Source organism: Aspergillus brunneoviolaceus (genome assembly GCF_003184695.1).
Source record: "Aspergillus brunneoviolaceus CBS 621.78 unplaced genomic scaffold BO95scaffold_34, whole genome shotgun sequence".
Lineage (NCBI taxonomy): Eukaryota > Fungi > Ascomycota > Eurotiomycetes > Eurotiales > Aspergillaceae > Aspergillus > Aspergillus brunneoviolaceus.
Window position 1 is genome coordinate 87,346 of NW_020290764.1, and position 14,318 is coordinate 101,663.

A 14,318-nucleotide genomic window follows, 5' to 3' on the forward strand; every position below is an offset into this window, starting at 1 on the left:
ACATCCAAGGCTGATCCTCTTCCCTCGTACTGATTGAGTAGCTACCAAGACCCAGGGTGAGTTAGCATTCTCTGTACGAGTATATGGGTGGGAGCTCTTTTGAGATACAGTGGCCGTAGTGCGATGGCAGCTCTCAGAAAGAGCTATGCGTCCAAACCAGATATCTCAGCCATAGCAATATTACAAATAAATACTTGATGTATACAAACTAAACTTCCTTAGCTATTACCTCCTTCTACCTTAAGTCACTCTGACCCACCTTTTCTTCGCTACTACAAGACAATACAATTTTATATAGCCTCACAAATATACTTCCACTTCTCCCCTCCCCGTCAGCCTCCAGCTCCCCAACCAGAGCCCTTTTACCTACCCCCCTAAAAACCAGCAATATAGCGATGCTCCGCCGTCTCCTCCAACACCTCCAAGCGCATCCCCACCGCAATCTCCCCCTCATGCCGGGGCGCGCTCAACATCCCAAAGCACGGCTTATACTTCATCCCCTCATCGACCCTGCGATACGCCATCAACGTATCCCAAGGCTGCTTCTTATGTTTCTCCGCCGAGGTCGGCTCGACGTTGGGGACCTGACACCGCGCACAGCGCGCCACGATATCCAGCTCCAAGCCTTTCCCAGCCGTCCTACCCTCACCCTTCACACCCCCCTCACCACCCTCAGAAGCACAAGAAGAAGAGGAAGCAACAACCCGCACCGTCTTCCACGTATCCTCCTCCCACGCCACCCGCCCGCGCACCACCACATTGGGCCGGAACCGCTCTACCGTGATCGCCTCCTCCCCCTGCCGCAGCAGCCGCTCATTCAACTCATCCAGTGACGCCTCCGACGCGATCAGCACGGGATGCACGTCCGGGAAGTTCGTGGCTTGCTCGCGGCCCAGCAGCCGCGGCGCCCCGTTGCCCTGCAGGATGCGCGGGGTCGGGCCCTTGTAGACCAGCGCCACCTCGCGGCCGAGGAATTCGCTGATGGGCGCGTTGACTTCGGAGCTGTAGATGTAACCGTCTGTCGTGGTGTCCCAGATTTTGATGTCCGATGCGAGCGTGGTGTTTTGGGCGAGCCAGGTTGGGGTTGGGTGCGCGGGGATGGTGATTGTCGTGGTTGCTGGTGCGGTAGGGGATTGGGATGTGGATGGGGCGGGGAGTGAGATGGTTAGGTTGAGGGGTGAGTTGTCTTGCGCTGTTTCGTCGGAGGAGGTGGTGGTGGTGGTGCTGCTGCTGCTCAGGGCGGTGGTGATCAACGTCATGCGCGGGTTTGTGCGGATGGTGAGGAACTCGTGCGTCGCCGCGTCGACGATCATCCACCGTCGGTCGAGGTCGAGACCATGCTGAAGTAAAGTCGTGCGGGGGAGGGTGAGTCCACGGCAGGATTTGATGGGGTAGACTCGGAGGGCGACAATCTCGTGGGATTGTTTGGGGCGATGGCCGCGGCGGAGGGTGGTGAGGGTCGTCAGGGCATGGGGCAGGTGAGTTGCGAGCCACGTCTTGAGACTGGGGAGGAACACAACTAGTGGAAGGACAATTATCGCGAGGAGGACTAGATTGGCCATTTTCAAAGGGAGTGATAAATTGCAAGCTATGAGATCATTATGCCTGAGTATGAGAGAGAAGAAAAGACAAAGGCGCGAGGGGGGAATGGTTAGAAGTATTTCGCGATAAGCGAGCAGACCCCGGAGACCCCGCGGAGAATCATCCTTATCGTGCTTATGTGAGGTCTGACTCATGCCGCCAATAACTAGCGCCTATTGTTCGCCAGCATGATCCATTCCAATGGATATCCCATCAAAGGAGTCACTGCTGTGGATCTGGGTGGTGTCTGATCCGAGATAATCCGAGACACGGAAATCCGATTGTCATGCACCATAACGAGGTGAAATCTTCTTTGGATCCCTTGATTGCAGCTCAGCTCAAGCTTAGCACTAACTACAATTCTTCCTGCCCACGCCATGTCTGACCTTTCCACTGGATTTCCGACGGTGTCCACTGCATTATGAAAGTAGTAAAATTAGGCTATGCCAAATGCAATAATGCCTCCCAATGTGTCTAAAATGCTAGAAGCATGCGAATAACTCCGCCTAGGCCGGGCTGCTACCGCTGACCACCCAACTCGTCACCAGAGCCTTGATCAACGCAATGGCGGCGTCCTTGCCAGCTGCAATATGCTCATCAGTGCAGGACCCAGGAACGTGGAAGAAGACCACATTCCGATCCTGGCCCTCTTGGTAGGCCAGCGACAGACTCGAGTAGAAGATGAACTCGCAGAGGTATCGTCCCGCATCGTTCGAGATCCGAACGTCCGTGCCTGGACCGGCAAACGACTGCCACGCCATCAGGAAGTCGGTGTCGGGTGGATGAGCGTTGAGGTACTTCTTCGCCGATGGCACCGATGCACTTGCACGCCCCGCGGTGAGAACGGTAGGCAAGTCAAGCTCCCTCCATATACGCTCGCCGTCCTCGTAGCCCGATCGGCTTTTGATGTCGGACATGAGGTATGCGTCGCGGTGGGCCTGGGTCTCCACCGAGTAGTAGTTCCTTGTTGCCGCTATGCCCATGTGAATGATGATGTCCGGGCGTCGGCCATCGTGTGCCTTGGCGTACTCTTCCAGGATCACGGGCAGCGTCGTCCGCACGGTCGAGTAGGCAACTGGGATTGGAGAAGGATGGACATGGATTGAGACGCGACAAGGCGCTGAGTCGGGGGTGGTGGTGGAGAATGTGAAGGAAGGAGGGAGCGATGAGGCGATTAGATAAGAAGCATTGACCAGGTTCGTTTTGAATGGCTAGGTAGAGAGCGACACATCAGACCGTGGTTGCGCGATAACAGGAGCAGGAGCTGAACCTACCCCAAAGCCTGTGACCAGCACAGAGATCTCATCGGGTTCAGTAGCGGTGGAAGGATGGGTGGTTAGTGTTCGCGTCTCGAGCGATGTCGCTTCTTGTCCGTAGTCGCCCATGATAGTAGATGCGCCCCGACAATCAGTGAGTGAATAGTGAATGGGTTAAAGAACAGGCCAGTCGGAAGTGTGTTCACTTCTCAGTGTATTTATCAGTTTCAGTGCTAGGATCACTTCCACTGAGAGACGGCAGAACTGCAAGCATCAAAGGAGGAGAAAGGCAAGGTGGTCAGCAATTGAATTTCCAGAACCCTTAGCTTCTGTTTCCCCCGCATTCATGGCCGGTTTTGGGCAGCCAGTCTTGGCGTCACACGATAAGTACAAGAGTGGTGAGGGGACCTCCTCACCTAAACATGCTGGAGACGTTACCTCGGATCCTTCTGGAACGAACCTCATAGGTCTACATTCTATGATTGTCTGACATGGTACTCCGTATCTAGTAACTTGTAGTACTGGGCATACTATGATACCTTAGTAGACATGTCTCATGCGGGATTTGATCGGCAGGGTCGGATCGGGTCGTTGGACCGGGATAAAGCTTAGATCCCGATCTTATGGTTTTATATGGGATTGCAAGGGGCCCAGCTCAGGCTCCAGGCATCGGCTGCTGGAATCGGCACATCACGGGCTTTGAAGCAGCAGCATAAAAGTGGAGATGCACCCATCATGTGTGATATCAATATAAGTATGATCGGAAAGCGAGATCATTCGATCTTTTAATCTCATCTTTCTGGTAGTTGACATGGCTAAACCCACCCTCATCTTCGCCCCGGGCGCCTGGTATCCTCCTACAGCGTTCGACCCCGTCATTGAAAAGCTGCCAGGCTATCGCTGTCACACTGTTGCCTTTCCATCCATACAACAGGCAACCACGGTTCAAGACCTCCATTCGGACATCAACATTGTCCGGAGTCTCGTGCAGCAAGAGGCTGAAAAGGGCCACGAACTTATCGTGGTCTCACATAGCTGGTCCGGCCTTCCTGTGAACAGTGCACTGGACGGACTGGGCAAAGCAGAGCGTGAAGCAGCTGGCAAGTCTGGCGGAGTAATTAAGCTGGTTTTCCTTGCAGCCTTCCTGCCTGAAGTCGGTGAAAGTCTACTGGGAGCTATTGGTGGACAAGCTCCCGAATGGTATATCCATGATGTGCGTGATTTGGCTCGAACGCAAGAAGTGTGACTGTGCATACTAAAGTGATTCTCCAGGAGACTACCAACACCATCACCGTGAGAGATCCCGTCCAGGTTTTATTCCATGACGTTTCGGATGGTGGATCATGGGCGCAGTCTTTACGGCCTCATGCTTATGTTACTCACACAACACCCGCGACCAGTGCAGCTTACTTGCACATCCCATGCAGCTATCTGCTCTGCGAGGACGATCGAGCTATTCCTCTGTTTGTGCAAGAAATGATGGTAGAGAAGGCCCGGGCCAAGGGCGCTCAGTTTGAAACCGAGAAGGTCAAGACGGCGCATACGCCGTGGTTGGCAAACCCTGACATGGTAGCTGCATATCTTAGGCGACAAGCAGGGGAGATAGCCTGAGCGGGAGGGTGATCTATTGCAGGGCCTTATCTTTCATGATCCGTATGTATTACGGCATTATTCAATAAGGGCTCCCTAAGCCGACTAGGATGGAGGCACTAATGCGTGGTTGGGTCATATCTGACTATCTGACTAGGGAAATTTCTATTTCTATCTTTGCAACTACGTCACTTCTGTCAGGTACAGTACATGCCCCGGGGTAGTCACATTAAAGCTGCGCAAACATCGATCTGTGCGTAATTCGTCGATTCGTCGATTCGTCGATATAAGCAGAGACAAACACGTTTTTCTTGCCTTCAGAAGCGATACGCTTGACCTGAAACAACCAGCCCGTACTCGAACCTAATGTCAGGGATAAAGAGCCTCGGCGTCGGAATTGGTTGACAATAATGGCAGCAGCAGTGGAAGTGACCGGGTGCAGCTCCGGACTGGGGCTGACCATACCGAAACCCCGTCAAATACCATTCTCGTGGATCTCATTGATCCACCAGCCGCAAAGCGGAGAACCTCCCGGGGGTAATTACCCGTAGTACCTTACCTTTTAGTACAACCTACTTGTCTGCCGCAATTTCCCAAGGCTATGGCTAGCAAGGACCAAGAATCTGAACTGAACTGAATCCGTAGGGTTTGGTGGAAGGTAACTCACTTCGTACAGTAGAAGGAGATGAAGGTCAGGAATTTGGAGCTCGAGGGTTTCGTGACACTGTATAGACACGAGAAGAAACAAAAAAGAAAAAAAAAAAATTTTTAAATATTGTTTTCTTTCAACTTTGCTTGCAACCTTGCAGACTGGTTGTTGTTACATTTTTGTGGCCACTCCTCCCGTTATCGGTTCCTCCGCCCGCACAAACTCTGCAGCAGGTCTTGATCTCTCTCAGCCTGTTGCTCTTCTCTCCTCTTCCCTTGTGCGCGTACCTGCAAATTTCCATGTCCGAGTAGCTTCACAGTTCCCCCAACTGTCCCCCTCTACAAGTTTACCCGAGTCCTTTCCCTGCGGAGCTTCCTTCAAAGTAAGCTACCTGTGCTTCATTCACTATGATCGCCTCCGGATCGAGCTTCTGGAATCGCAGTCCGAGGCTTATCGTCCGCATTGAGCTAAAAACTGATCCCCACTCTTTCTTTCTCTAGGCCTTCCCGCGTATTTCCTACCCCTCGATTTATCCCGAATTCTACTACCTTTGCGCAGCTCAGCCCCCAGTTCCGGTTTTTGGCCTACCTGCATCCTCGGTCATCCTGTCGCTTGTCGATCGCACTTTTCCCACACTGTCAATCCTCTACTCAAGTTTCACCATTTCATCGCCTGGCGCGCCTACCCCGGCTCGCAACCATGTCCGACCAGTCCAACCACTATGAAGAACCCGTCAACGGGCTCCGGCCGTTGTCCAACGCAGACTCGTTTTCCCTTCCCGCCACCGCGCGCGAGCTGTCCAACCATTCAGAGCGGGTAGAGGCTGCTCGGGCCAATGGCCTTCCCTTGGAAGATGCTGACATCGATGACGAGGATGAGGAAGAGGGCGAAGAGGAGGTCGATGGGGAGTATGTCTCAGTGGACCACGACGATGTCGAATACCCTTACTGGTTTCGCCGCCCGCCTGTGCACCAGCGCACCAAGTTGGACGAACTGCACCCGTTCGTGCAGGTTCTTACAGAGTCGAATGTCGAGGACTGTGTTCAGGTTGAGGAGGCCTTCCCCCAACATGAGCGCTGTACGAGCGAGAAGGTATATCTCCCCGCTGCTTACCTCATGAAAGCCGATACGCTACTCCGATGACTGACGCAATTTGTAGTTCCGCTACCGTTTGAGCCGGTGTCCTGAACTCTGTCTCGGTCTCTTCACTCTCCCCATCCTTCGCGAGGGCGAACCCAAGCCCCGCCCCACTCTGGTCGGCCATGTTATTGCCACGAGAACTTCGAGCCCCGTGGTGACGGACAAGTCGATGGCGATGCCGGCCAACTGGCAGACCGAGCGCATGACCGTGGAGAATGGCGAGACTGTGGGCCATGATGAGTACGGTAGCACAATCGCCATTCACTCGCTCGCCGTGCTGCCCGAGCATCAGGGCAAGACGGTCGGCAGCACCCTCATGAAGTCTTATATTCAGCGCATCAAGGATGCGCAGATCGCCGACCGCCTTGCGATCATCGCGCACGGTCATCTGATTCCTTACTATGAATCGTTTGGCTTTGAGAACCGCGGACCTAGCAAGTGTCAGTTTGGCGGTGGTGGCTGGGTGGACTTGGTAAGTGTTATGGTCTTCTGCTTTTGTTTCTGGACTAACAGGTTGCCGGTGCAGGTGTTTGATTTCACCCAGGATTTCGCCCGGGAGTGAAGTACCCGTGCTCGGGCTGTTTCTTATGATGATGATCTAGTGGTGGACGGCCGTGCGACCTTCCCTTTTATGATTTCTTGACTCGACCTTTTCGTACCCATTCCCTCGATGACGGTTTGATGCATCTTTATGGCTTGATTAAACGGGATTTTCAGTCTTCCTGGTGGGTTTCTGATAAAAGCAAGGCGTTCTGTCGGGCTACGACGGGGGGTTCAGGGACGGGGATGATGACGATACGATGGCCGGATTGAAACACCGTGGGTGGTTTTGTCAGGACACGCATGTTGATGTATCATATTCCCGGATAGTCAATGTAAATGAAGACTCCATAATAAGTTTTAGACCCAATATTGAGAAGGGGGGGAGATTACATAAGATGGGGCGAAGCTGGGAGATAAAGTTGCACACGAGGTCTTTCTCGCTCACCGGAGAGCCTCCTCTTTCCCCCACACACCAGCGGAACTAAAATCACCACCCAATCAATCGCTCACCGCCCGCCAAAATCTGCCCAGCGGCCGCCGCCCGCAATATTTTTTTTTCGTTTGATCTCGACTCCGAAGGCTACCAACTCTGACAATTCATCCCCGGGGTTCCCTTGACGAGTCGCTTTCTGTTACGACTCTATTTCACAGGTGCCCACCATGAAGACGACGTGGAAAGATGTAAGCCATCTCGATAAGCCTGGATTCATTCTAGATCGCACTAGAAATCAGCCGGACTGACATCTCATTTTCACCGCTTGATCAGATCGCTCCGGTGCCCACGCATCAGGAGTTCTTGGACATCGTCCTCAGTCGCACCCAGAGACAGCTGCCCACTCAGATCCGTGCGGGCTTCAACATCAGCCGTATTCGAGGTCCGTGATTTCTTTTGTTGACTTTGCGACGTTGATCGTCGAGTCGCTGGTTTCCACCACGGAAGCCGATAGGAAGATGAATTTGGACTAACGGAAATTTCTTTCGATCGATAGGCTTCTACACCAGAAAGGTCAAATACACCCAGGAGACTTTCTGCGAAAAGTTCCAGGCTATTCTCGATGGCTTCCCCAGATTGCAGGACATTCACCCTTTCCGTAAGTTTCGCTACCCGACAGTGCCAGAGAATTTGCCCCTCGGCATTTGAGACTAGTCGGTCAGATAATCTAAACTCCCGTCAGACAAGGATTTGATGAACACCCTTTACGATGCCGACCACTTCAGAATCGCTCTCGGTCAGATCTCGACCGCTAAGCACCTCATTGAGACCGTTTCCCGCGACTACGTCCGTTTGATCAAGTATGCGCAGTCGCTCTTCCAGTGCAAGCAGCTCAAGCGCGCTGCCCTCGGTCGTATGGCCACCATCTGCAAGCGTCTCAAGGACCCCCTCGTCTACCTTGAGCAGGTGCGTCAGCACTTGGGTCGTCTGCCCGCCATCGACCCCAACACCCGCACGCTCCTGATCTGCGGTTACCCCAACGTCGGCAAGTCCAGCTTCTTGCGCAGCATCACCCGCGCGGACGTCGACGTCCAGCCCTACGCTTTCACCACGAAGAGTTTGTTTGTGGGTCACTTCGACTACAAGTACCTTCGTTTCCAGGCCATCGACACCCCTGGTATTCTCGACCACCCTCTCGAGGAGATGAACACCATTGAAATGCAGTCCATCACGGCCATTGCCCACTTGCGCTCTGCCGTCCTCTACTTCATGGATCTGTCCGAGCAGTGCGGTTACTCTGTGGGTGACCAGATCAAGCTGTTCCACAGCATCAAGCCCCTCTTCGCCAACAAGATTGTCTTCCTGGTGGTCAACAAGATCGATGTCCGCCGCCCCGAGGACCTGGAGCCTGAGTACCAGCAGCAGCTCGAGGCTATCCTCAAGTCCGGGGATGTTGAGCTTCTGCAGCTATCCTGCACGACCACCGAGGGTGTCACCAACGTCAAGAACGCAGCCTGCGACAAGCTCCTCGCGGAGCGTGTGGCCCAGAAGCTCAAGTCTGGCACCAACAACGCCGGCACCCCCGGCGGTCGCCTGGGCGATGTCCTCGCCCGTATCCACGTCGCACAGCCCATGGGTGGCGTGACGCGCGAGACCTTCATCCCCGATGCCGTCAAGACGCTCCAGAAGTACGACAAGAACGACCCCAACCGCAAGAAGCTGGAGAGAGATCTCGAGGAGGAGAACGGTGGTGCGGGTGTCTACAACATCGACCTCAAGAAGACCTACGACCTGGCCAACGACGAGTGGAAGCACGACAAGATCCCCGAGGTTTGGAACGGCAAGAACATCTACGACTACGTGGACCCGGACATCGAGGCCAAGCTGGCCGCGCTGGAGGAGGAGGAGGAGAAGCTGGAGGCCGACGGCTACTACGAGTCGGACGAGAGTGTGGAAGACGCCGAGGACGCCGACACCCGCATGAAGGCGGACCTGATCCGCGAGAAGCGGGCGCTCATGAAGAACGACGCCAAGCTGCGCAAGTCGCTCAAGAACCGGGCGGCGATCCCGCGCAGCGCCAAGGCCAAGAAGCTGTCCCAGATGGAGGACGCGCTGGACTCGGCGGGCTACGATGTCGACGCCGCCGCCAGCCGGGCGCGGTCCCAGAGCCAGGTTCGCGGCCGCCCGCTCACGCGCGACGCGGACATGGACGATGCGATGGACGTCGATCTCTCGGATCCTCGCCAGGCGATTGCCCGGGCCAAGAGCCGCGCTCGCAGCCAGGCGGCGACGGATCGTCTGCACGACGGTGTGACGGACGAGCAGGCGCGCACCAAGGCGGAGCGGTTGGCCAAGCTGGGCCAGAAGAAGATGAACCGCATGGCCCGCCAGGGAGAGGCCGATCGACACACCACTGCCTCCTTGCCCAAGCACTTGGTAAGATGGCCTGTATCTTGTTTCATTGATCCCGTTGCTAACAATGCTGCAGTTCACCGGCAAGCGCACCATCGGCAAGACCCAGCGTCGTTAAGCGGGCCAAGCAGATGGTCGATGACGAGACGAAGTCCTTTCCTCTTAATACACCTAACCTACCGCATCGCGTGCTGCATCGCGTATGGCATGTGCGTGATGCGCACCGCGTACCAAGTCCAAAGCTCAATCCTCGTTGCAACATAAGTGGTCATGAATTGAACAGGGGTGATTCCAAAAAACTGCCGGGGCGTTTGGGGTGTTGTCTTCTTTGTGATTAGTGATCTTGAGTGAAAGAGTTGTTTGTGTGTCTTTCCTAGATATGCCTGGGTTTGTGGATCCAGTTGAATTGAGTGTTGATTTGAGTATGTTTCGTAAGGTGTAGCTTGGTCTCATGTACAGCTGAAGAAGCATTCTGGGTACTCGATATGGGGGTGTCTATTCACAAAAGGTATACAGAACGAGCCTTTGCTGTCTGATGGCTTTATCAGTACAGCACTGTCTCTCCGCAACAGTCAATCCTGGTCCCTATTCTCCTATCATCGCAGGCAAATTCGATGACCATCCCCTCCATTTTCACAACCAAGGAGAGTAGAATCGAACGACCTCACAATATCCTACCTCAAGCGACCTCCCCTAGCCCATTAGATTTTATCCATTGTTAAACCGTTCAACATTGTTCCTTTATCAAAACTACCTACCACCTAGCAAGCAAGCAAGCATCACGCCCCCTCAGCCTAGAACCCTGCTTCCCAAACCCACCCATACCGACAAGCAAACCCACAATCCCCTCCCGCCGTAGGAAAAATCGAAAGCAGAAAAGCAAAACAAGACAAGAAGAATCCATCAGCCCGGCCCCCCACTTCCCCCCCTTCCATAAAACACGTCCCCATCAACCCCGGGCTTTCTTTGCAAGTACGAGATTTGTATCCCCACCGCAGCAGCACGATGGAATCTCTTGACTATACATACGAAGCCTGGGCCAGGGATAGATGTATCCTAACCGGTCTACAACTTGCCCAGCGATCCATCGAAACGCTATGGGGTATGGGCAGGGAATGCGGAATGCATATGCATATGCATATGCATTTCGAGGCACCCGGGGAGAAGAGAGGGGTTGAGATGCCGGAAGCTGTAGGCAGCTAGACTAACTCCCCTTGAAGCTTGGGAGAGGTAGCAGCTAGACTCTATCTATCTATGCCTGGTAGAATGATGGTGTTGCACAGCTGGGAAGGCCCCCGGATTTCATTTCATCTGGGTATCTATCTCATTGAGAAAGGGAGGCTGTTGCAACCGGATCCGTAACTGCTGCTAGAAGGGATTTGAGGTTTGATTGGGGCGGACAGTCAGACTGAACAGATACTGCATAGTGCAGTGTCTCCCTCTGGAGACGGGGACTCAAGGACCAACAGTTCATCAGGGATCACCTGCAATTCAAGGTATGAGGACCACATTTTCCCAAACACAAAAAAAAAGGAAGAAAGAAAAGAACGAAAGCTAAGCTCTTAAGCCCCCCCGCCCCCCGTCCCGACAACCCAACTTCCGTACTGGGTTACAAGTACCTCGAACGAAAGTGTGAAGCTTACCTCCCATCACTCCGACGGGTCACGAGGCAAAGAAGGACCGGCCCGGACTATAGCCATAGCTTGGGTTAGCTTGGATTGTCGCTTGTTGCTTGTAGCTTGTAGCTTACGGCTGAGACTTCAGGGTTCAGGTCCACGGTAAGGTCCAGGGTATGTATGGTAGGTTATCCGATACGTGCTAGAAGCGATACTACATTCTCCTCTCGCTTATATTCCTTTTCAGCAGAATTGGACGATAGGTGTGTGTTATGAAAGCCAGATCACCCAATGCAGTCAGTATGAATAGTATGGGATCGGAGGCTGGAACTGTTTAGAGGGTGTGGGCCGCCTCTGGGCAAGAAGATGAACATAATGCACTGCACCATCTTCTCTCCCTGAGAGAGACAGAGAGAGGGAGTGTGTGTGTGTGTGTGTGCGTGTGTGGAAAGTGTATGCGTTATTCTCTAGGGCAGGGATCGTACCGGAAATAAAGACAGCCTGCAACGCGGGACTCACACCAAAGCAAGAAGCAAGGAGGCCAGCTGACCTACTCGATCACCTCCTCCTCTCAAGGACACCTATCAGCAACCGTTCAGAGACCCCAAGGATAACCAGGGGCGTCAATCCCAGGTCCTTGTTTACTCCGACACCTCGTCAAGGCAACCTGGCCACTTGCCCCAAGAATGAAAACAATCACAAGATCAGAAATGTTGGGTTGAGGATGCTTGTTTACAAATAACCGCATCGGACCAAATATGCATGACAGGGATGCAAAGCTTAAATTTGAGACATGCAGATACGAATCAAGCGCTGGGGTATGGAGAGACGGGACATCAGGACATCGTTGTGCTCCGTTGACCCACAATCCAACACTGCAATGACACCGTTGACGTGGCACAATCCACCCAATCACTACGCGCAAGCTACGTGGAACAGAACATGCTTGTGATAGTGTATGAATTTTCATTTCTTAATCAATCAATCAATCAATCGTACTTAGAGGTATCAACAAACGCCGAACGTCAGATTCCCAGCCAGAGGTCAGGTCGTACAACCATGCCTTGATGCATTCATACCCATTCAAGAAGCAAAAGAAAAAAATGCAAGCCATTAAATGCGAGCCATTAAAAGCGATGTAGATGAGATGGTCAATGTACAGGAGCGCAGAGTCGAAAGACGGCCCGCTTACTCGCGGAGCTCAGTGGGCTCACTGTGCTCAGCCTGGCCCTCGGCCTTGGGAGAGGAGGGAGGGTGGTGCATGTCATCGACAATGCCCTCAGGGGGAACCCAGCTCTCCGACTTCCAGGGCAGGACGTGGAGCACGTACATGCTGTCGACCTCCTCGAGACTGCGGCCCTTGCTCTCAATGACGAAGAAGAAGACAACGAAGATGGCGGCGAAGCAGCATCCGGCGAACACGTAACCGTAGGCGAAGTGGATGGCGGAGTTGATGAAGGGGGTGAAGAAGGAGATGAGGAAGTTCCAGGTCCAGTTGGCAGCAGTGGCAATACCGATACAGGCAGCACGGTAGCGGGCAGGGTACATCTCACCACAGATGGCCCAGACGATGGGACCCCAGGTGGTAGCGAAACCGACAATGAAGAAGCAGGTGAAGACAATCATGGCCTTGCCAGCAGCAGGAGTGCTCTCCGGGTTGTCGATGTCCAGAGCGAAGTTACCGACGGAGGCCCAGATCATGAAGCAGATGAACATCCAGGCGGCACCGTACATCAAACTCTTGCGGCGACCATAGTGCTCGACAATGTAGAGACCGGGCAGAGTCATGAAGAAGTTGACCGCGCCGAGAATGATCTGAGTGATGTAGTTGTTGGAGATACCAGTGGACTGGAAGATGGTGTTTCCGTAGTAGAAAATGAAGTTGGCACCGGTAAGCTGCTGCAGAGACTGGAGAGCGATACCCAGCATGGTACGGTAGAACATGCGAGGACCAGTGAAGAGCTCGTGCCACTTGGCAGTGCCGGCGTTGCGCTCCTCCTCGAGCTTGTCCTTCATCTCCTTCATCTCACGAAGAATGACGCTGTGGTTGGGACCAACACCATAAAGCTTGCACATGACCTCACGAGCCTCGTCGACGCGGCCCTGGCGGTAGGCGTAACGGGGGGACTCGGGCAGGAAGAGGGTACCGATACCCAGGATCAAGGGCCAGGCGAAACCGATACCCATGGTGATACGCCAGGAGGCAGTGGAGTGGATTCTCTCAGTGCCGTAGTTGACAATGTAGGAGATGAAGATACCGAAGGCGACGAATAGCTGGAAGGCACTGACCATGGCACCACGAACCTGGACGGGAGCAGATTCACTCTGGTACATGGGGACGACGCTGGACAGAGCCCCGACACCGAGACCGGCAACCCAACGGCCCATGGCGACCTGGACCCAGCTGGTGGAGGTGGCAATCTGGATGATGATGCCAACAATGTGGATGAGAGACCAGAAAGAGATGGAGAGCTTGCGGCCGAAACGGTCGGCAATGGGAGCAGCCGTCAGGGCACCAATCATAGTACCGATAGAGAGCTGACACAGCGGTTAGTTTAATTTACTTGGGGCGATCTCGTAGCCGAGCACGGAATGAACAACAAACATACCAGACCAACGATCAGACCGGAACGAACGTTGCTGAAGGCATAGGAGCCATCAGCCTGCTGCTCACCGAAGCGCATCAGGAAATCCTGCATAGTCTCGAAACCGGAGATTTGACCTGTGGGGAGGCGGGGGGGGGTTAGCCAGAGTCGGGGTCGGGTGTCAAGAGGGGAAAAGGATCGCCATGCATACCAGTCGAGTAACCGAAGATGAAACCACCCATGGACACACAGAGACCAAGGATGAACGAACGCCAGGTGAGATACTTGACGGGAGAGTCATCAACGATGCCGTGGTCCTTCTCCGCGTAGGAGTCGGAGCGAGCAGGAGTGGAAGCCTCCGAGTGCTCAGTCGAAGGCTTGAAGCGAGACATAATGTTGTGGACACCCATGTTGCCGGTGGGTTCACAGACACAAAGGCAGATTGAATGAGATTCCCTCTTGACAGTTGTGGATGAGTGTGAAGGGAAGTTGAAAAGCACACACAAACTGATG

At 53.9% G+C, this 14,318-nt stretch overlaps 6 protein-coding genes across 6 annotated transcripts; 3 read left to right on the forward strand and 3 right to left on the reverse strand.

The window, feature by feature from the left end:
- Positions 1-196: 196 nt before the first annotated feature.
- Positions 197-1,623, reverse strand: BO95DRAFT_442789 (MOSC domain-containing protein). Its single transcript, XM_025586514.1, has one exon. The coding sequence runs from the start codon at positions 1,560-1,562 to the stop codon at positions 375-377; it is 1,188 nt and encodes a 395-aa protein (XP_025442193.1). The 5' UTR covers positions 1,563-1,623; the 3' UTR covers positions 197-374.
- Positions 1,624-1,902: 279 nt separating this feature from the next.
- On the reverse strand, positions 1,903-3,000 carry BO95DRAFT_442790 (putative pyroglutamyl peptidase type I). The gene is made up of 2 exons (XM_025586515.1): positions 2,856-3,000; positions 1,903-2,792 (listed from the first exon to the last, which is right to left on the reverse strand). Exons 1-2 carry the CDS (start codon positions 2,964-2,966, stop codon positions 2,088-2,090), a joined length of 816 nt encoding a protein of 271 aa, XP_025442194.1. The 5' UTR covers positions 2,967-3,000; the 3' UTR covers positions 1,903-2,087.
- Positions 3,001-3,522: 522 nt separating this feature from the next.
- BO95DRAFT_442791 (alpha/beta hydrolase) lies at positions 3,523-4,678 on the forward strand. Its single transcript, XM_025586516.1, has 2 exons — positions 3,523-4,050; positions 4,110-4,678. Exons 1-2 carry the CDS (start codon positions 3,649-3,651, stop codon positions 4,446-4,448), a joined length of 741 nt encoding a protein of 246 aa, XP_025442195.1. The 5' UTR covers positions 3,523-3,648; the 3' UTR covers positions 4,449-4,678.
- A 680-nt stretch (positions 4,679-5,358) lies between these two features.
- Positions 5,359-7,109, forward strand: BO95DRAFT_442792 (polyamine acetyltransferase). Its single transcript, XM_025586517.1, has 4 exons — positions 5,359-5,458; positions 5,577-6,168; positions 6,236-6,688; positions 6,743-7,109. The coding sequence occupies exons 2-4, from the start codon at positions 5,776-5,778 to the stop codon at positions 6,776-6,778; spliced, it is 882 nt and encodes a 293-aa protein (XP_025442196.1). The 5' UTR covers positions 5,359-5,458; positions 5,577-5,775; the 3' UTR covers positions 6,779-7,109.
- A 232-nt stretch (positions 7,110-7,341) lies between these two features.
- Positions 7,342-10,016, forward strand: BO95DRAFT_413642 (putative GTPase NOG1). The gene is made up of 5 exons (XM_025584291.1): positions 7,342-7,440; positions 7,526-7,634; positions 7,749-7,850; positions 7,935-9,628; positions 9,681-10,016. The coding sequence occupies exons 1-5, from the start codon at positions 7,420-7,422 to the stop codon at positions 9,720-9,722; spliced, it is 1,968 nt and encodes a 655-aa protein (XP_025442197.1). The 5' UTR covers positions 7,342-7,419; the 3' UTR covers positions 9,723-10,016.
- Positions 10,017-12,308: 2,292 nt separating this feature from the next.
- Positions 12,309-13,759, reverse strand: BO95DRAFT_442796 (sugar porter family MFS transporter). Its single transcript, XM_025586518.1, has one exon. The coding sequence runs from the start codon at positions 13,741-13,743 to the stop codon at positions 12,409-12,411; it is 1,335 nt and encodes a 444-aa protein (XP_025442198.1). The 5' UTR covers positions 13,744-13,759; the 3' UTR covers positions 12,309-12,408.
- Between the last annotated feature and the right edge of the window lie 559 nt (positions 13,760-14,318).